At 53.0% G+C, this 19,824-nt stretch overlaps 1 protein-coding gene across 2 annotated transcripts in view; it reads left to right on the top strand.

Annotated features, from left to right (window-relative positions):
* The window catches only part of LRP1 (LDL receptor related protein 1), an 81,139-nt gene that overhangs the window by 9,671 nt on the left and 51,644 nt on the right, over positions 1-19,824 (top strand). For both annotated transcript variants that reach the window (XM_053895231.1, XM_053895232.1), the window contains exons 3-11: positions 2,741-2,878; positions 5,020-5,139; positions 6,571-6,699; positions 6,820-7,083; positions 15,968-16,130; positions 16,210-16,432; positions 17,436-17,625; positions 18,263-18,406; positions 19,528-19,764. In XM_053895231.1, the coding sequence (XP_053751206.1) occupies positions 2,741-2,878; positions 5,020-5,139; positions 6,571-6,699; positions 6,820-7,083; positions 15,968-16,130; positions 16,210-16,432; positions 17,436-17,625; positions 18,263-18,406; positions 19,528-19,764 (1,608 nt within the window). The remainder of the gene's footprint in view (positions 1-2,740; positions 2,879-5,019; positions 5,140-6,570; positions 6,700-6,819; positions 7,084-15,967; positions 16,131-16,209; positions 16,433-17,435; positions 17,626-18,262; positions 18,407-19,527; positions 19,765-19,824) is intronic.

Raw genomic sequence — 19,824 nt, 5'->3', positions numbered from 1 at the left:
TGTTCGTTTCCCGCCACCCCCGCCTTCCCCTGCCCCAGTAAGTGGTGTAATCAGAGGCAGCTGTTTAAACTGGGAGAAAGGTCCGCACCCAGCCTTTACCCTGCCAGTGGGGGGTGGAGGATTTGCTGGCGGGACCCCAGAGTGTTGGGCAGCTGGTAGAGTCCTGGGGTCCCCACCTTCAGCCTCTCACTGCTTGGCCAATCGAGGCCAGGGTCTAGGAGACCCTGCATTCCTAGGTCTGTCCCTGTTCTCTCTCCCAGATTTATCCTGCTCCAGCTCTATTCCCTGTCCTCTCCCTATACCCTCACCCACAATGGTCAGGAGTAATTTTAGGGCCAGAAAGGGAACCACCAGTTCTCTCTGTCTTTTCCCCATACCCTGCCCTCGAGGGGTAGAGTCGGGGATAGTCTTCAAGTGTTTCTATGGTGAGGGGAGTTCAGCCTGGAGATTCTTCTTGCCAGATACCACCTTTACGCCCTACTTTGTTTTACCCTGATGCTTGATGTGGGGGTGATGGTAGCCATGCAGAGGGGCCGGATCTTTCTTCAGTTTGATGCAGACCCCACCTTAGACACATCCCCACATTGTTTGCACTCATGTACCCTCCCAGACCCATCAGGGGGGGCCCTGATGCATCCCTCCCCACCACCATCACCACCCCCCCCCACACACACACACACACGCACACAGACCAGGGCACACGTCAGCACAGACACATTCTTATAGCAACACAGAGTCCACACTCTCAAACAGGGATGCAGAAGCCCAACCTCAGACAGACGCCCCCAGACACTCGTAAAAATCCAGACTCACTCCTGAAGGACATGGAAATGCACAGACTGAGGCCAGAAGCACCAGCACAGACCAGCACGTGCAGACACACCCTGACTCCACACTCCTTGCTCCTCACCTCCTTCACCCGTGTACAGGTACTCCTCCCCAGGCACACGTAGACAGATGGGCTCACACACAGATACTCTCTCACACACCCTGTCCAGGCATGGGAGCCAGGGTGCAGTGGTCTGTCTCCTAACGCATGGGCTCAGCCAGCATCCTAACCTGCGTGGCCTCCTTAGGATTCCCTGAGGAGCTCTACCCTTCTCGCCCTGGCCCATCTTCCTGGGCAACAAAGGAAGTACCAGAGACATCATCAGTGGGCCACAACCCTTGATGCTTCCCAAATCCTTCCACTAGGCAGGCTGCCCTGGGATTGGGCATCTAGAGTGGTATCGTCCAACAGAAATATAATGTGAGCCACATATGCAATTTTGAAATTTTCTGGTAGCCACATTAAAAGAGGTAAGAGTAGGGGCACCTGGGTGGCTCAGTTGGTTAAGTGTCCGACTTCAGCTCAGGTCATGATCTCTCAGTCTGTGAGTTCGAGCCCTGCGTTGGGCTCTGTGCTGACAGCTCAGAGCCTGGAGCCTGCTTTGGATTCTGTCTCTGTCTCTGTCTCTGTCTCTCTCTGCCCCTCCCCATTCATACTCTACCTCTCTCTCAAAAATAAATAAACATTAAAAAAAATTAAAAAAAAAAGAGGTAAGAGTAGTTAAGTGAAGTCAATTTTAATTTTATATTACCCAATGTATCTGAAATGTTATTATTTCTGTATATTAATCATATAATATTAGCAATGAGATCTTTTGCATTCTTTTTTGTGTATGTGGTATTAAGCCTTTATTTATTTATTTATTTATTTATTTATTTATTTATTTATTTTTTTGGCATTAAGTCTTTAATGCCAGGGGCGCCTGGGTGGCTCAGTTGGTTGAGTGTCCGACTCTTTTTTTTTTTAATTTTTTTTTTTTTAACATTTATTTATTTTTGAGACAGAGAGAGACAGAGCATGAACGGGGGAGGGTCAGAGAGAGGGAGACACAGAATCCGAAACAGGCTCCAGGCTCCAAGCTGTCAGCACAGAGCCCGACGCGGGGCTCGAACTCATGGACCGCGAGATCATGACCTGAGCCGAGGTCGGCCGCTCAACCGACTGAGCCACCCAGGCGCCCCGAGTGTCCGACTCTTCATTTCAGCTCAGGTCACGATCCCTGGGTCATGGGATTGAGCCCCGTGTCGAGCTCCATGCTGAACATGGAGCCTGCTTAGGATTCTTTCTCTCTCCGTCTGCCCATCTCCCCCACTCATGCTCTCTCTCTCTCAAAAAATAGAAAATAAATTAAATTAAAGAAAACTTAAGTCTTTAAACCAGTGTAGTATTTTATACTTACAGTTTGAACTAGTCGCATTTCAGGTGCACAATAGCCACATATGGCTGTTGCTATGTATCGGACAGTGCAACTTTGTCTGGCTTTCAGCCCCGGCTCTGTGCCCTAGGGAGCTTTGGGAAGAAAGTGTTCTTTAACATTTGAGCCTCTCTGCCATGGACTCTGCTTTCCTCGGCTCCTCAAAACCTTTCGCCTCTAAATCTCAGCCCGACTCTTGAGTGTACAGTGTGGAGGTGTTGGGGTCTGTACGTATCGGGCATGTGGGGAGCGGACTCTGCTGAAGGCCTAGTTCTTCCCTCTGCCCAGCTGCTCCTGGGTGTGTGGCTACCTTTGGGAATGATGACAAAGGGCCCTAGGTGGGAAAATCTAACCAGCCCCTGAGACCTCCTGAGATCTAAGAAATGCGGGTATCTGAAACCCCAGTCTTGGTGTCCTCATCGCCTCTCCTGGTGAACAAGTGGCTAGACAGCCAGTCTAGCCACCTTGTTCATGCCAGGCTTCCCATCTGCCCCCAGGTCCACAGAGTAAGGCCCAGCGATGTCAGCCAAATGAACACAATTGCCTGGGCACCGAGATGTGTATTCTCATGTCCCGCCTCTGCAACGGAGTCCAGGACTGCGTGGATGGTTCGGATGAGGGGCCCCACTGCCGAGGTAAGGGCTCTTCCACTTCTCCTGCCCCAGATGGATGCAGTGAGTTCTCAGCCAGGCCTGTGATGGGTCTGGAGGCCCACCATCCGAGGACTGTCCTCACACCTTCAGTGGGGATGAGGCCTTGTCCTGCTCCCATGCACAGATTTGCCACCAGATAGCAGCCCAAATCAGTGGGCCTTTGGGTTTGGAGCTTGGTCAACAGCCCTGTGGGGATCAGTATGGGTGCTGGCCTGGACACTTCTCTTTGGCCGTGTGTGCTTGGCCAAGTCACTACCTCTCTCCAAATCCCAGTATCCCACCTGTAAAATGAGAGCTTTGTACTAGGTCAGTATTTTCATACCTTGTTGTTGTAGATAGTAGGGTCCTTTCTTCACATGGTTTCTTACATGCAACCTGAGTGTGAACAGGGAAAAAGAGATGCTGTGATTGAAGCTGGGGGTGGGGATGTGGAGTCTGGTTCACCTAATTCCCTCCCGATGCCCCAGAAGCCATCCCCCAGGAAATGCAGATCTTTGAGACACTCTGAAGCTGTTTGATGAGAGGTCATCCAGGCTGAGGAGGGAACGTTAGGATGATAGGTCCCTTCCCTGCTGTAGCTCAGGTCGCCAGCCCTGCCATTCTTCCCCCAAAGGCCCTGTGGGCCAGGGAGAGTCTGGGTCATGCATGAGCAGTGGGGGAGGATTCCGTCGGTAAGGCAGAGACTCATTCGTGCGAGGCAGGGAATAGGGAATAGTGACTTCTCCCTTCTACTGAGCTCAAGGTCTCCAGAGCTTGAGCAGGCCCCTGGGTGATGGTGGCGTCTGGGCCTGTACGCATGTCAGAAACATCTGCCTGTGGGAGGAGACACATCTGGATCCTGTTCACTGAGGGCAGGGAGTGTGGAGCAAGGGAGTTTGTGGAAGATTTTTATCCTTTCCTTGGGTTAATTTTGCATGTTTTTGTCTAGAGCTCCTGGGATGGGATGCAGAGCTTAGGCCTAGGGGCTGACTTGAATTACCATGCCCATCCCATCTTATCGAATGGTACATGTTCAAGTTTGCTTCCTTTTGAATACCTTGTTAGCATCAAAAACAACAAAGAACCTGGAGAACCTAGGGTCTGAACTCCCTTCTCTGATATGACAGAAGTTGGGCCTCCTTATCCTCCTGCCGCACATCCAAAAGAGAAATTCTTCTCTAGATTTTCCAGAACAAAAAATTACCGCCCTCCCCCCCCCCCCCCCCGATCTCCATCCTTTGTGGGGAAGGGCTGGACAGGCAGCACATTTGGGCTGTTGGGTGGAGGTGGGGAGGAGAAGAAATAACCAGGGCCTGGCCCCCCAGTCCAGCTCCTCCTGGCAGGCTTAGTGCTTCTAAACGTCTTAGCATCTCGGGCAGCTCTCTCTCCTAGGTGGGGGGGAAGTGGGGGTGTGAGGCCGCTGGACAAAGGGGTCTTTGTGGCCAGGCTGCCTGGCCCCACGCAAGGCCATTAATTGGGTCGCTGGTCTGGGGGGGCAGCTGCTCTCCCACCTCTTCCCCCTCCTGTCTCATTCCCTTCTGTCTCCCCTGTGGAAGTGGGTCAGCAGCAGGAGGAAAAGATTAGAGAAAGGTCCTGAGGGAACCAGTTTTGCTCCTCCTCTTATCTTCTACCTGGACCTCGGACCTTCTCTCTGAGGTCTCTAGGGCTTGAGGGATGGGCTGGAGAGGTGCTTCCAGACTAGAGCTGGGATCCTGAGGGGAGAGACCCCATCCCATGCCCACTCCTCACCCTCAGCCCCGAAGCCAGCATTGTGGTTCCTGGGCAGGGCAGATAAGAGGCATATGAAGAGAATGAGACTCACTGTCCTCGCTCCCTGTTGACCCCCACAACTGCCAGAGCCCCTCTTTCATGGAGACAGAGGGAGTCCAGAGCAGCCAGAGCAGGAAGATATGGATTCTAAGCCATAATTGGCCGTGGGAGCTTGGGCCTGTCTTATAACCTCCCTGGGCCTCAGTTTCCTCACTTGCAAAATATGTCAGATGATTCCTAAGCCCCTTCCATCTCTGACACTACAAGCCTTGGAAGTGGTTTCTGAAGGGTTGGCGGGAGTTGGGGGAAGGTTACGATCTGGGTGTGGCCGCCAGGTCTGGGGGCCTGAGTGCGTGTCGCCTGCCCCCACACAGAGCTCCAAGGACAGTGTTCTCAGCTGGGCTGCCAGCACCACTGTGTCCCCACACTCAACGGGCCCACCTGCTACTGCAACAATAGCTTTCAACTACAGGCAGATGGCAAGACCTGCAAAGGTATGTGAGTGCGTGTGCTTGTGTGCACATGTGCATTTGCTGGGGTGGGCACAGGTGGGGACGGGCGTGGGGCCGGCCAGTGGGCCTGGCCGGGGTAGGAGAAGAATGAGACAGAAGGTACAAAAGAGGAGGCACGATTACATGCCCTGCAGCCTGTGGGTATGACTGTGAGCCCTAACCACTTACTTCTACCAAATTCCACTAAATTCCTCTTAAAATTACATAGATCATATGTGAGTTTTCTTGTAAAAACATTAAAGCATTATAGATAAAAACCAAAGTCTCCTTTGACGAATCCTTTTCAGTTCTGCTCCCTTTCCCCTCTCTGGAGGTAAGCTGTGTTACCAGTTTGCTATCTTTCTCCCCAGTCCTTTTTCTGTACATCTCTCTGCCTGTATTCACAGATGATCTAACTGAAAGTATTGTTTATGTGCGTGTGCTCTTTTTCACATACATATCATACTGTACCTACTTCTCTTCAGTTTTCTCACTCAGTAGGTTCTAGAGATTTTTCGATATTAATATGTAGGGAGGGGGGAGCGCCTGGGTGGCTCCGTTGGTTGAGTGACTGGCTCTTGATTTCGGTTCAGGTCACAATCTCATGGTTCGTGGGATCGAACCCTGCATCGGGCTCTGCGCTGACAGTGCAGAACCTGCTTAAGATTCTCTCTCTCCCTCTCTCTCTCTGACCCTCCCCCACGCTCTCTCATTCTCTCTCAAAATAAATAAATAAGCATATAAAAATATATGTAGACATCTACCTCGTACTTTCAGAAACCACTATGGAGTATGACTATTGATTACCACAGTTTACTTGGCAATCTCCCTATTGATGAGTAAGATGTTCCAGTTTCTGTCACAAACAGTGCAACCTTTTCTGTTTCAAGATTTACCTCCCTGGAGTCTTTGCACAAATGCCACCTTCTCAGTGAGACCATCCCTAAAATCACAACCCACTGCCTACATTCCATATCCCCTTTCTCTGCTTAATATTTTCCCACAGCACCAGTCACGTTTCCACTGTATTATCACCTCTAACATATAACTTACTTCTCTGTTTTATCATGGAAATGCCAATATTTCATTTATTATCAGAATGTAAGTTTCATGAGGGCAGCAGTTTGAATCTCTTTTGTTCACGGATATATCTTCAGAGCCTAGGACAGTACCTGGCATATAGTAGATACTCAAGAAATCTTTTCTGAATGAATGGATGATGTGCACGCGTGTGGGTATTTCTCGAGGGGAGATTCCAAGTTCGGACTTGCTAGGTGATAAAGTTTGCACCTTTCCTGTTGTGGTAGATTCTGCCAAATCGCCCTCCAAAGAGGCTGTAGGGATGGACACCACCTTTGGATGGTGTCTGAGGGCACCCACTTCCCTGTCCTTATTACACTGAAGATGACCATGCTCTTGCCCTTTTCCCGGCAGACTTTGATGAGTGCTCGGTTTACGGCACCTGCAGCCAGCTGTGCACCAACACAGATGGCTCCTTTACATGTGGCTGTGTGGAAGGATACCTGCTGCAGCCAGACAACCGCTCCTGCAAGGCCAAGAATGGTAGGTGGGGTCACCTGTGGTCACAATGATAGGTGGCCTCCATGTTGCTCCCCGATGGGGAGTGGCCTGAGAGGTCCTAGAGCCCCTTGCTGCATCGACCCTTCTCTCCTCCACCTACAGAGCCAGTAGACCGGCCCCCTGTGCTGCTGATTGCCAACTCCCAGAACATCCTGGCTACGTACCTGAGTGGGGCCCAAGTGTCTACCATCACGCCCACTAGTACACGGCAGACCACAGCCATGGACTTCAGCTACACCAACGAGACTGTGTGTTGGGTGCATGTTGGGGACAGCGCTGCCCAGACACAGCTCAAGTGTGCCCGCATGCCCGGCCTGAAGGGCTTCGTGGATGAGCACACCATCAACATCTCCCTCAGTCTGCACCGTGAGTCGCCTGCTCCCAGCTTGGAGAGCAGGGGAAGGGAGGGAAGATGGGCAAGCTGGTGCCTGCCTAGGACAAAGGCAGTTAGATGGGATGACCCCTGTCTGGGGCAGGAGTCTAAATAAGAAGGCCTTGCCTGAAGCTAAGGCAGGGGGCTGCACAAGATGACACCTACTTGGAGCAGGGACAGAGTTATGGCTGTGCTCCCTTCCTTCTCTCTGAGCTCCAGATGGCTCCTGATTTTGGCCCAGGGCTGAGGAAGAGGGCTGAGGAGGCACTGAATGGTCAATCTCCAGAGACAAGGGACTGTCCCTTCTCAGAGAGACAAGTGTTGATTAGACCACAGAGGGGCTTTCCCATGCGGCAGGAGTCAGGGCAAGGGAAAGAAAAGGCCTGGAGCCTTGAGGGAAGCTTGCTAAGTTAGGACTGAGTGCAAAGAGGTCAGGGCTTGGCTGGGTTTGTCTCCATGTTCTATTATTCTCCTTGGGGGCATGGCCAGAATGGACCCATGGCTGCAGGGTGAGTGTGGGGGACCTGAGGCTGTTTTGGGGGCAGCTTTGTGGCAGTGAATGAGACTATAGGAGAAGCAGTGAGCCCTGGGGCCACAGGAGTGTTTTAAGACCTCCTGGATGTTCCCATTCAAACTCCTTCCCGGGGCTGTACCTTGCTGTCTTAGGGGTGGAAGACAGGGTATACCTAGGGATGGGGCCGGGGCATAGATCCACTGCCTGGAGCAGCCCCGCTCCTCTCAGATGCTGTTACATAAACAAACAAAACATCTGGCACCATCACATTTCCAGGAAATGCACCACAGGGCTGAGGGGGAAGATCTGGCCTGTGGCTGATCTGACCCCCAGGAGGGAGGGTAACTTGATCTGTGATCTTGAATAAATCAGAATTCCCTGTCCCTGCTTTGATTTCCTAATCCACATCATGGGTATGAGCTTGCCTGTCCAGATCAGATAAACTGAAGTGAAAGCCAGAGGTAAGTCACAAGCTTTAGGATGGTGAACCTTGGGCCTCGTAGATCTTTAAGTTCCTTCATTGTGTCCCCATATGATTATCCCCACAGAAGACAGAGATCCTCGGAGGATGTATGGGCTTAGCTGTGGGGTAGCAGGGGTTCCTGAGAGCCCTCGCCCTCTGTGGCCTCATTGTATGGTCCACACCTTGTCTCCAGCTCCTCCAGAGCATCCCAGTGATGTCCTTGGGCTGTTGGTCACCAAGGCTCACCTGTGATCAGACTCGTCTTCCTTGGAATGCCGGCCGGGGGCTGCCACACGTGGTTGGCTGAACTCTTGAGGGGTGGGCAGATCAGGGAACCCTATGGCAGATAGGGTAGCACAGGGTGAGACCCCATGAGACGGCTGCCCTCTCCCTGCTCCTTGTTGACAGCCCCACCCAACAGGCCTGTCTGGGCAAACAGCTCTGGCAGCTCCCTCCCTGGCCCTGCCTCCGGGCCAGACGATGGGCTCGTGGGTAGGCGGCTGGCGAGGGTGCCCTGATGGGAAACTTCTCCGCTTTTGCGCTGGCCTGGCCCCCTCTCCTGCTTTCCTCCCAAAGTGAAGCAGGAAATAAGCTCAGGCGGGTACCCCTCCCTTGGCAAATAGAACCTTGCCTCCCGGTCTGTTGGATTCACTGGGCCCCTCTGGGGCAGAGTCCAGGAGGCAGGAGGAGACCAAGGTTCCGGGGAGAAATGCTAGTGGGGTGGATGAGTGGGTTCCTGTGGCCCCAGCCTCTGTCCCTCCTCCCTGCCCTGCCCCCACCCCACGCCCCATGCCGCCTGAATGTCTGGCTGTCACCCTGAGGATGGTTGTTTTGCTCTCATCCCACAAACTAATTATGGGCCCTGAGATGAGGATGTCGGAAGTGTCTCTCCCCTAGCACCCTCCCCCATCTCTAGTTCAGCCCCTTCCCAGGAGAGGCTGGGTGCCCTGTCCTGGTGTGCGGGTGGCTGTCCCAGGCACTCACCTGTGCAGTGGGCTGCTGGCCTGTAATTAGCTCCCCAAGGGGGATGAAGAAGAAAGGCTCCTGCTTTCTCCTGCTTTCTCTCTGCCCCCTGGGGGAGCTCTCCCTGCAATCATCCCATTCCTGGCTAGGACCATGACCTCCATTGCACCCCTGGGAGGGAGCCCCATGCAGGAGGGAGGAGTCTGACAATTGAGAGGTGCTGGGGCCCAGAGGCCAAGACGCAGAGAGGCGGAGAGAAGCCTGCTTGCTGCTGTGGGAAGAAGGGGGAGCCTGCCCCAGAGAAAACTCTGGGAACAGAAATAGAATAGAAAAAAGGAAGGAGGCCAGGAAGTGAGCCTGTTTCACATGGGTCCTAGGGCTTGTGTGTTGCAGACCTGCTCTGAGTCCTGAGAGCCCTCAGAGGGCCCCTCCCAGAGCCCTGCCATGCTCAGGGGTTGGTGCAGCTTCCAGGAGAGGCTCCGTGGAGCCGGCTGGGGATCGAAGCTCCTGCTTTTTCCTGTCTTGATCCCAGCTCCTTCCCTCTGTTTCTGCCCAAGAGTTAGGGGACACTGTCTTACCAATGTCCTCACACGTTCCGGAAGGTGTATGTGCGTGCGTGCGCATGTGTGTGAGTGTGTGTGCGCGCGCCGTGCGCGCTTTCCTCCCTTAACTGAGCCCAGGCTGCCAGTGCTCCTTCCCCTGTCCGTGACTTTCACTGGCTTGGACTGGGGGGCCTTGGGGGCTGAGTCCTCACCTCTTCCTTTCCCTTCCCTCCTGGGATATAATTCCAGGACACATCCTCCCCTCTGCCACTGTCCCAGCAGCATGGGGAGGTCTCTGTGGATTCTGATTCTGTGACTGGAGAACATGGTAGTGAGAGCTGGAAGATCCTTAGGGAGGACCAAGACTGGCCCCTCAGTTTTTAATACTGCCTTTCCCAAAGCAGGCTGCCTTGATTTTAGGTTATACATAGATGTGCATTTTTTATCATTAATTTTTATTTTTTAATACCTATTAGGAAACTCTTATAACTAGTATATCAAATCTGTGATTTCATAGATTGCTTAGGATATAGCAAAATAAGAAAAATGAGTTGACTTAAAGAAACAGTAGGTAAATGATAGTGCAGGCTGTACATCACCTTGGCAAGCATTTCGAAAGTGATACACAAAAGACCGAAGTTCTAGAAACTGAGACCCACAGGGGTTGGTTGGCCTGGTAGTACCAGAGCCAGGCCTGGGTTGCCCATTCTGCCCCTCACCTCTGTCCACGCTCTCAAGGAAACTTAAGCTCTGCCCAGCCCCCTGCTGGCTGCCCCTGGGCAGGGCTGAAAGTCAGGTCTGCTGACCCAACCCACCCCCAGCCCTGCATTGCCTTGGCTGTGTTCCTCTGACCTGTCTTCCAGTAGCTTTGGGTATGTTTCCACTGTAGAAAGAATGAGGGCAGACTGCAGGACTGGGGCCCTGGGAAGGGGTGTGTGTGTGTGGTGAGAGGAAGTTCTGACGCTGTGCATGGAGGCCTTCAGGGAAATAAGTTTTGTGTATGAGGGGATGCTCTGGAGGGGCCCTCAGGGGTCCTGGGGTTTCTTCCCTGCACCATCCCGCATGGGGAAGGAGGAGGTAGGAATAAACGGCCTCCTAGGCTGCAGGCAGCAAGGTTGCGAAATGTGGCCCCAAGTCCAGCTGGCCAGTTTCACTTATCCCTCCCTCTTTCTTTGTGTGCGTGTGTGTGCGAGTGTGTATGTGTGTGGTTAAAATCACAACAGGAAATGGGTAGTGATGTGTCTAGAGGGAAGGCAGAGAGGGGGCAGAGAGTAACCTCCCTGCATCTGTGATGAACTGTCTTCCCCGGCTGGAAGGGGAGCCGTCTTTCCACTGAACTGGGCAGCCTGGGCCCTCTCAGCCTCCCACTCTATGCCTATGGAATACTTCCAGATTTCATATATGAAAGCCAGCCACCACCACCCTCTTCCTTGGCCTTCCTCACCCACAGGGTGTCAGAATCCTGGGGGGTGGGGGCTCCTGCCAGCACACTCTTTGGCCTTGGGCCACCCGCATCCTGGTGCTTTTGCTTCCCATTCCCGTCCTGAGTTTCTTAATCATTTCACAGCCCTGCTCTCCTCTCCCTGGCTAGGCCAGCCCCACGTCTCCGTCTCAGTCTCCCGGCTCAGCTCCAGCCTGTCCTCTCCTCCCCCGCTGTCTCCTTGAAGTTGCCTCTCCACCCAGCCTGCTCCCTAACCCCCCCTTCCCTGTTTTCAAGCCACAGGAAGTAACTTAAGCAAGAAAGATGTGTTTTAGAGCCCAGCAAGGATTTCTCAATAGTGGGAAGATCCTGGTTCTGATTCTGAATCAGAGCTGCAAAATTTAGGCATCTCTTCTCTGGGACCAGCACTGACTGCCTTTGTGGACCTGGGCCAGGCAGGGGAAGGAGCAGAGCAGAAACCCCAGGCGGGTACAAGTGGGGCAGGAAGGGAGCCCAGGGGACAGAGGTGATGTGATGTGGCTGAGCCAGGGCCTCTCTGGGAACAAGAGGAGCTAAAGTCAGGGCTCGGCAGGAAACAGGAGCATGAGACCTGCCATTTGGCAAAGCTCCTGCCAGACCTGCCTGGCGGTCTTTTACCTGCTTGTAAAGACCCCAGACTCCTGATCCTCTCCCCCAGCCCTCCCTCTCCCCACTCAGGGCGAGATCCCCAAGTGGCTCTGAGAAGTGGGAGGATTACCAGACAGATGTGTTCTCCCACCATCGTGGGGGCGTCCCAAGGCCAGAGAAGGAGGATCCTGGCAGTCGAAGGAAAGGGAAAAAGTGATGTCCCAGTTCTAGGACAACAGCGTGAGGAGTCAGTACTCAACAAATATTTGTTGAATGAATCAGTATATGTGTGTCAGACGCCGGGGACAGAGATGAAAGACAGCACCCTGCCCTCACAATATTTGTAGTCAGGTAAACAGACTGTGATGAAAGGAATTACTGGGCCATACAGGCACCTGAAATACAGAAATCTTTCTTCTGGGGACCTGAGCTGAGTCTTGAAGAATAGTAGGTGTTAGCCCCAAACTGCACACCTGGAGGGCCCGCCGTTAGTCAGGAGGCCACAGAGTTCTAGCTGGAGGCACAGATGGTAACTGGGTGGACAAGGTAGGGAAGAATGGGGTTGAGGTGAGGGAGGATCGTGGTATGAACAGCTCCCACTTATAGAGAGTTAATTATGTGCCAGGCCCTGTGCTAAGTGCTATTAATATACCGTCCCATTTTACAGATGAGCAAACTGAGACTCAGACATTAAGTAACTTTCCCATAATCCCACAGCTGGAAGATGATAGAACCAGGATTTGAGCCCAGGCTGTCAGTGTCTAGAGCCTGGCTGGGCCCAGGGTGGAGCAGAGTGACGGGAGAGGTGGGGAGTTTCCTGGAATAAGGACCAGAATGCGTGTGTCCACTGGGGATGTGGTTAAAGTGGAAGTGGGATTCATCCTCCCTCATCCACAGGCCTCATGACCTGTCCTACAATCTTTGGGTATGTGGATACATTGGGGGATATTTCCTCACGGCAGGGAGGCGCCCTTCCTCCCCCAGATTTGTTTTAGGGAGAGTGACTGGAGTCCTGTAGCTGAAGCCAGGGTCTTCTTAGTAATGGGGTGGGCTGTTGTTTTTGGGAAAGCAACCACTGTTTAGGGAAATAACTCCTGAACAATGTGAATGGTAGAGAAGTTGAGAAAAATTGGACTTATAGGGGATGCAGAGTGCTGAGCATTGGGGTGGGGGAGTGCAGGGAGGGCTCGTCAGTTATAAACACACACCCCTGGTCTATTCTGGAGCCTGGAAGTGAAAGTCTTTAATGACATTACTGGCAAGCTGTGGTCTGTCCTCTTGACTATCCCATCCCCCTCCCAGCTTCCTAGCCTCCTTCTGCAAGCTGGAATTCCCAACTTCTTGGCCCCCAGACCATCCCCAGACCCTTTCCACAATATAGCATTCCTCTCCTTGGGTTTACTTGAGGTTCTCCTGTCTTCAGGATTTGGGGCCTTTGGCCAGAGCCCCTTGGAGGGTGCTCTGGGGTGGCTCAGCCCTGAGAAGCCTGGGCTGCAGGGGACAGTTGCCCTCTGAATGTGTGGGGCCAGAACATTCAGGTCCTCTAGGGTGAAACCCAGGACTCAACTTGCCCGCCCCCCCCTCATGCCATGAGACAGGGCAACGGCCCAGATACTGCCTGTAGGGGAGCCCGGGAGGGAAGGTTCCCTTTCCCAATCTGAGCCCATCTGTCTACACTGGCCTTAGGTATGAGTGGCCAAGTGTGTGCGTGTGTGTGTGTGTGTGTGTGTGTGTGAAGATGTGTGCATGTGTGTGAGTGTGTGTGGTTGGGCAGGCAGAGGAATCTGGACTTTAGGAGAGGGGAAAATAATGTGGTGGAGGGGGGTTGGATAACAAAGGATTTTTTTGCTTGCGACTAATAGTCTCCAGCTGCAAAAATACCAAAGTGGAGGCAAGGCCGGGCTGGGGACTCCCGTTCTTGCCAACTCCTCACCGGCCTGCTGAGTGGGGCCGTGCCTGGCGTTTGGGAGGTGGAAGGGGAGACCGGCCAAGGGTAAATAATCTAGAGCAAGGACGATCCTTCTGCCTTCCTTCCCGGAATTGGCAGGGAACCTAGGCCAGGAGGGAGGCTCGAAGGTCAAACACTTCCTGGGGCTAAGGGGGTGATTTGTAGCTGCACCTGGGATGGGGGGGGGCATCTGATCTCTTCAGATTTCTTCCTCCCCGCTTCTCGCTGAGGGAAGGGTGGATGGGGAGCAGGGGCAGGGTGTTGCCAGCCTGGAGCTGGGCAGTGACTCAGGGAAGCCTCAGGAAGTTAGAGAGGAGGACGCAGCTGCACCAGCTGGTGCTGGGAAACCAGCTTCCAATGATGAAGTTCCTCTGCATGCCAGCAGCCCCCTGCTGTGCCCACCAAGTAAAGGGCACGAAGCCCTATTTGCCTTTCAACCTGTTTGCCTTCCAACCTACTTGCCTGCTGGCTGCCTGGTGCTGCAGCAGGTCTCCCCCCCCCCCCCCCCCCCCCACACACACACACTCTGGTTTGGGACTTTGGGTTTCCTCTGGAGGCAGCCCAGCAGCATTCATTTTAATCTGTTTTCTCCGTGGTAACGGTGTATGGAGCAGCGTGATTGCCTTATCCCAGCACTGGGCTCTCTTCCTACATGGCCTGGGACCCACACTTCCAGGCTGCTCTGCCCCTCTCTTCTACTGTCGTCAGGGTGCTAGGAGCCCAGGGGAGAGAGTGGTTGGGTTTGGGGGTGCATCAGCAACCACAGGGACAATGCCTCATCCCTGTGACTTCTTTCTCCAGTCACCCTGAAGTGGGGTTTAACGGTGGGACCTGAAAAGGAAACTAGTTTGATGAGAACCTCAAATTGGCTCCTGCCCTTCCTCCCCGGCCTAAGTCCTGTGACTGTGAGTCAGTGTCAGGGCCTAGCCAAGTTCCTTGGGAGCCACGTTCCTGTTCCCTTTGCCCCCCACCCCCACCCACTGTCAGGAAATAGCCTCTGAATCCCTGTGGGGAGAGGGAAGCATTAGGGAAGAGTTGAGCAGAGCACCTAGTCATTATACCTACAGCTCTGTGGGGATAGAATAACCCCTACTGGGTTTGAGTGTCGGTAGCATGTGGGGGTAAGGTTCAGCCAAAGGCAGGTGGTCCAAAGATCTCTTTACTTACTGAAATTGGTAAAGGTGGAGTGCAAGGCAGGAGTCCTGAGGAGTCACTGTCTTAGGAGATTCCTAGTCTGCAAGAAGCATCACCTCTGGTGGTGGTAGTTGAAGGGGACAAGTAAATAAATGGATGGGAGCCAGTGGGTCCTGGAGAGGAGGTGCCTAGAAGAGGCCAGCAGGGGTCCCTGTCTCCAGACTTCCAGCCTTCAGACTTCCCACTGCCCTTGCTCCACCCCTACCCTCTTCAGTCCTTTTTAGCCTCTTCCATCGCCTCCAGAGATGGCATAGACTAAGTGTGGGCACCTGGTCTCCATCCTCCTCCCCTACTCACCTTTCTGAAGCTCCCCTTCTTTCTGAACCATGCCTGAGTTTACCTTCAGAGTCCTTTTATGGCCTTCCTCCTATGTTCTCTGTCCTCCAGCCCTATAGCTTATTCTCTGCTCCTTCCTACCCTCCCTAAGACATGAGGAAATTGAGCAATAGGGACATTGAAGAAACGGGAACAGGAGTGAGTAGAGGAAGTTTGGCCTATGTCACTGATTCCAACCTTTTGACACCGTGGGCCTTCCCTTTTCCATCTCTATGGGTGCCGTATTTTGACATACTTTTCTCTCAGATTGCATTTATTGATGGTATGCCCTGCTTTTCCATTTTTAAGAGTCATGGAACATGTACAGTGTTTGGTCAGTGCCCTGGCTAGCATGAGATACCCTGACTTACCATATAAAATTGATGAAAGTCCAGCCAACATCGAAGATGTGTGATATTTTAGTTAGCCTGAGTGCTGGTATCTCAAGTAAAAGCATATTTAAAAATACTGGATGAGCCAGTGGACCTGTCTTCAATGCCTTTCGGTACCTCAAGAAGATGGTCCTGCTCAAGGAAGGTCTAGAGTTCAGGAAGCTTGTCCATCAACTAACCAGCCAACGCATACCTAGTGCCCCCTGTGTGCTGGCCTTGAACTCCGTGTGCAGAGCAGGGTTCTGTGGGAGGATACTCAGACACTTCACTTTGGAGAGGCCAAATAGGTAGAAAGATGGCAAAGAATACAAGGCAAAATTGTGCCCTTGCCGTTAACTCCTATAGGAGGAGCTCAGAGAGGAGAGACAGCTGTCACCTACATGGTGAAGGAGGTCGTCCCAGAGGAGGTGGGCTTCCGGGGGTGGGTTCTGCACCAACAAGGGGTGGCCCTGTCTAGAGGTGGGCCTCCCCCCATAGCTCTTTCACTCACACTTTTCAGATGTGGAACAGATGGCCATCGACTGGCTGACGGGCAACTTCTACTTTGTGGATGACATCGACGATAGGATCTTTGTCTGCAACCGAAACGGGGACACGTGTGTCACTTTGCTGGACCTGGAGCTCTACAACCCCAAGGGCATTGCCCTGGACCCTGCCATGGGGTGAGGGGCGGGCAGAGGCTGTGGGGGAAGGGAGAGTGTTCAATGTCCACAACGCAGCTAACGTGCCCTCTGCCCGCAGGAAGGTGTTCTTCACTGACTATGGGCAGATCCCAAAGGTGGAGCGCTGTGACATGGATGGGCAGAACCGCACCAAGCTGGTCGATAGCAAGATTGTGTTTCCTCACGGCATCACGCTGGACCTGGTCAGCCGCCTTGTCTACTGGGCTGACGCCTACCTGGACTATATAGAGGTGGTAGACTACGAGGGCAAGGGCCGGCAGACCATCATCCAGGGCATTCTGGTGAGGGGGAAGCTTTTGCAGGGGAGCCATTCTCTAGGCCTCCCAGTGAGAGGGGGGACAGTGTGGGACAGTCTCTGGTGGGAAGCAGGGTGGACATGGAGAGGATATGGCTTCCACTCTGGTGGAAACAGTCATTTTAGATACACCTTTTACTTCCCTTTTCTCACTTGATCCTTACAATGACGCCTGGGAGGTAGGCGGGCCAGTGTCTTAGTTCACTTTTGGTGGATGAAAAAAAAGCAGGGTTCAAAGAGGTTAAGTGATTTGCCTGAGATTACACAGCTGAGAAAGAGCACTGGAACCTAGTCTAGAAGCCTTTCCAACTCAGAGGTGGCACCTCCAATCTGGGATCATTAGGGTAACCAACCATCCCTGTTTGTCCAGGACTGTCCCAGCGTTAGCCTGGGAAGTCCCACAAACCAGCAAATCCCTTTGTCTTGGACAAGTTGGACAGTCAATTACCTTGGATAAGTTATGTGGGTAGCGAGGGCTGTTACCAGGCATCATTGAGGCAAGTCTGCCCTCTCAACTTCCTAAAGCTGGGGGCTGGAGAATGTTTTCTGTGGACAGAGTTTAGGGCCCAACTCTACTTCAGTCCAAAATCATTCCATCATCTACTGTATGCCTAAATCTCTGGGGAACATTGTTCCTGCCCTTGAGGGGTTTGAGCAGAGTAGATGGGGTAAGTCCACAAATCACCAGACAGGGGATAATAGCCAGAGAGATGGAATGTGAAAGGAAAGCCTGTGTCTGGTTAGAAGATCCCAGAAGTTCTACAAAGAAACGCTCTGTGAAGGATAAGTGGGATTTTGACAAGCAAAGATCTCAAAAGCAAGAAAATCCAACCAGAGGATACAGGAGTAAAACATGGAGTTAGACAACCATGGAATGAATTTAGGAGTGCGAATAATGAAATCTGGATGGGAAGCCAAGGAGCATTCCAGGGTCAGAGGGAGGATTCCCTTCTCCTCTTACGTTGACCATTCCTGCTTGCCCATCTCAGATTGAGCATCTGTATGGCCTGACCGTGTTTGAGAATTATCTCTATGCCACCAACTCGGACAACGCCAATGCCCAGCAGAAGACGAGCGTGATCCGAGTGAATCGATTCAACAGCACTGACTACCAGGTCGTCACCCGTGTGGACAAGGGTGGTGCCCTCCATATCTACCACCAGCGGCGTCAGCCCCGAGGTGAGTGGGGCTCTTCAGCCCCTTTGTGGACCCTCCTATGGGAGCCCCCGGTTCTCTCATATCATGACTACTTCTTGTAGCCATCCACCCTGGACTACGTCCCCTGTCCCCTCAGATTCCCTTGCCAGCCCCTTCCTGCCCTTCAGCCTCCAGATCCCACCTCCAAGGAGCTCCTGCCCCCCATTCTGCTCAGAACATAGGTTGTTCCTCCCAGTTCCCTGGCTGCTTTAGAGTAGAAGCACCTGACCACAGGCGATGGCATGACTGTCTCCCCTGATCACAGAAGCCCCTACCTGAGAGTCTGAAGGCTAGGTTATGGTGGGGCAGAGAAATCCTAGTCCTGTGGTTTCTGAATCTTCAAAATGGGACAATAAGCATAAAGACCACATCTGGGTGGAGGGAGGGACAGGGGTGGGGTGCCCGGCTGGTTCAGTTGGTGAGACATGTGGCTCTTGATCTCAGGGTTGTAAGTTCAAGCCCCACATTGGGCGTGGAGCCTGCTTAAAAATTAATGAATGAATTAATTAATTAAAAAGACCACAGCAGGATGGAGTGTGGTCAGACTTCAGGACATCTTCTCAAGACCTGGGCACGGGGGCTCTGAAGAGTCCTGACTGGCGCTCTACTCTGCCTGCAGTGAGGAGCCACGCCTGTGAGAATGACCAGTTCGGGAAGCCAGGTGGCTGCTCCGACATCTGCCTGCTGGCCAACAGCCACAAGGCGCGGACCTGCCGCTGCCGTTCCGGCTTCAGCCTGGGCAGTGACGGGAAGTCATGCAAGAGTGAGTGACAGGGAAAGGCCTGTGTGCCTGCTGGGATGGGGTGGGGCGGGATTCTTATCTGCCTCCTTACAGCTGGCTGTTTCCATCAGAGATGCAGAGAAATGAAGGGATTTACCCAACATTTTGCTTCTAGTGAGGGGCATAGAAGGAATTTGAACCCACATCCGAGAACAAGGCTTTTCCCACTACCCTACTCGGGCTCCATAGAAGGCTGTCAACTGGCCCATTCACTTCATTCATTCATTTTTTCACTCATTCACTCGACAAATATCCAGTGAGCATGTACTACGTGTCTGGCACTCTCCTGGCAATGAGGATTCAGCAGTGACAAGATAGATGTCATCTCTGCCTTCCAGAGCTTGTAGTCTGGCAGAGGAGACAGACAAATAAAAATAGCTTCGGGTGGTACCTGGTGTTAGGAAGAAAATAGAGTGGAATGTAGACTTGCTGATGACAGTGAGGGCTCCAGGTTAGACAGAGGGTCAGGAAAGGCTTCTCTGTGGAGGTAGGAGTTAAGCCAAGCTCTCTATGAAGTGAGGAGTTGGATCACGTGAGGACCCGAAGGCAGAGCTCCCTGGCAGACGGAACCTACCGTGCCAGGCTCCAAGGCTGAGAACGGCCCAGCATGAGTGAGGGGAGGCAGGAAGGAGAGGTTGGATGGGATTCTAAATGGGATGAGGAGCTCTTGGTGACTTTCCAGCAGAGAAGTGACGTGATGTGCTTCACATTTGTAAGGAGATCATGCTGGCTGGCCGCTGGGTGGAGGATGGACAGCAGGGAAGTGGCAGGAGGCCACTTCTGCCCTGTAAGCAGGAAGCGATGTGGCTTAGATAAGGATGATAGCAGAAGTGGTCCAAAGTGATCAGATTCCAATCAGATTCAGTGGGCACTTAACTGAAAACATGCTACTTGTTACTCTTGCCGCATTTCCCACCCCCAGAGTGCGTAGGCTGCCAACCAGGGTGCTGTCCCCTGGGCTTTAGATGTTTATGCATCTGTCCATGTGGCCCAGACCCCCTGCTACACCCATATCCCCTGACCCAGGAGAGCTGGGGTTTTGTAGATCCTTGGGCACATGTACCTAACTTTGTGTCCTCCCTCCCCCCTCGTGCCTGCCCTAGAGCCAGAACATGAGCTGTTCCTTGTGTATGGCAAGGGCCGGCCAGGCATCATCCGGGGCATGGATATGGGAGCCAAAGTCCCAGACGAACACATGATCCCCATTGAGAACCTCATGAACCCCCGGGCCTTGGACTTCCATGCTGAAACTGGCTTCATCTACTTTGCTGACACCACCAGCTACCTCATTGGCCGCCAGAAGATCGATGGCACTGAGCGGGAGACCATCCTGAAGGACGGTAAGGGCCCCCAGTGAGGGAGGTGTACAGACAGGACCCCCGAGGGGCACCCACCTGGGA

The sequence above is a fragment of the Panthera pardus genome, unplaced genomic scaffold, assembly GCF_024362965.1.
Source record: "Panthera pardus isolate Hobbes unplaced genomic scaffold, ASM2436296v1 HiC_scaffold_6, whole genome shotgun sequence".
NCBI classification, from domain to species: Eukaryota; Metazoa; Chordata; class Mammalia; order Carnivora; family Felidae; genus Panthera; species Panthera pardus.
The sequence above is the reverse complement of the archived record's forward strand: the minus strand, read 5'-3'. Positions and strand labels throughout refer to the sequence as shown.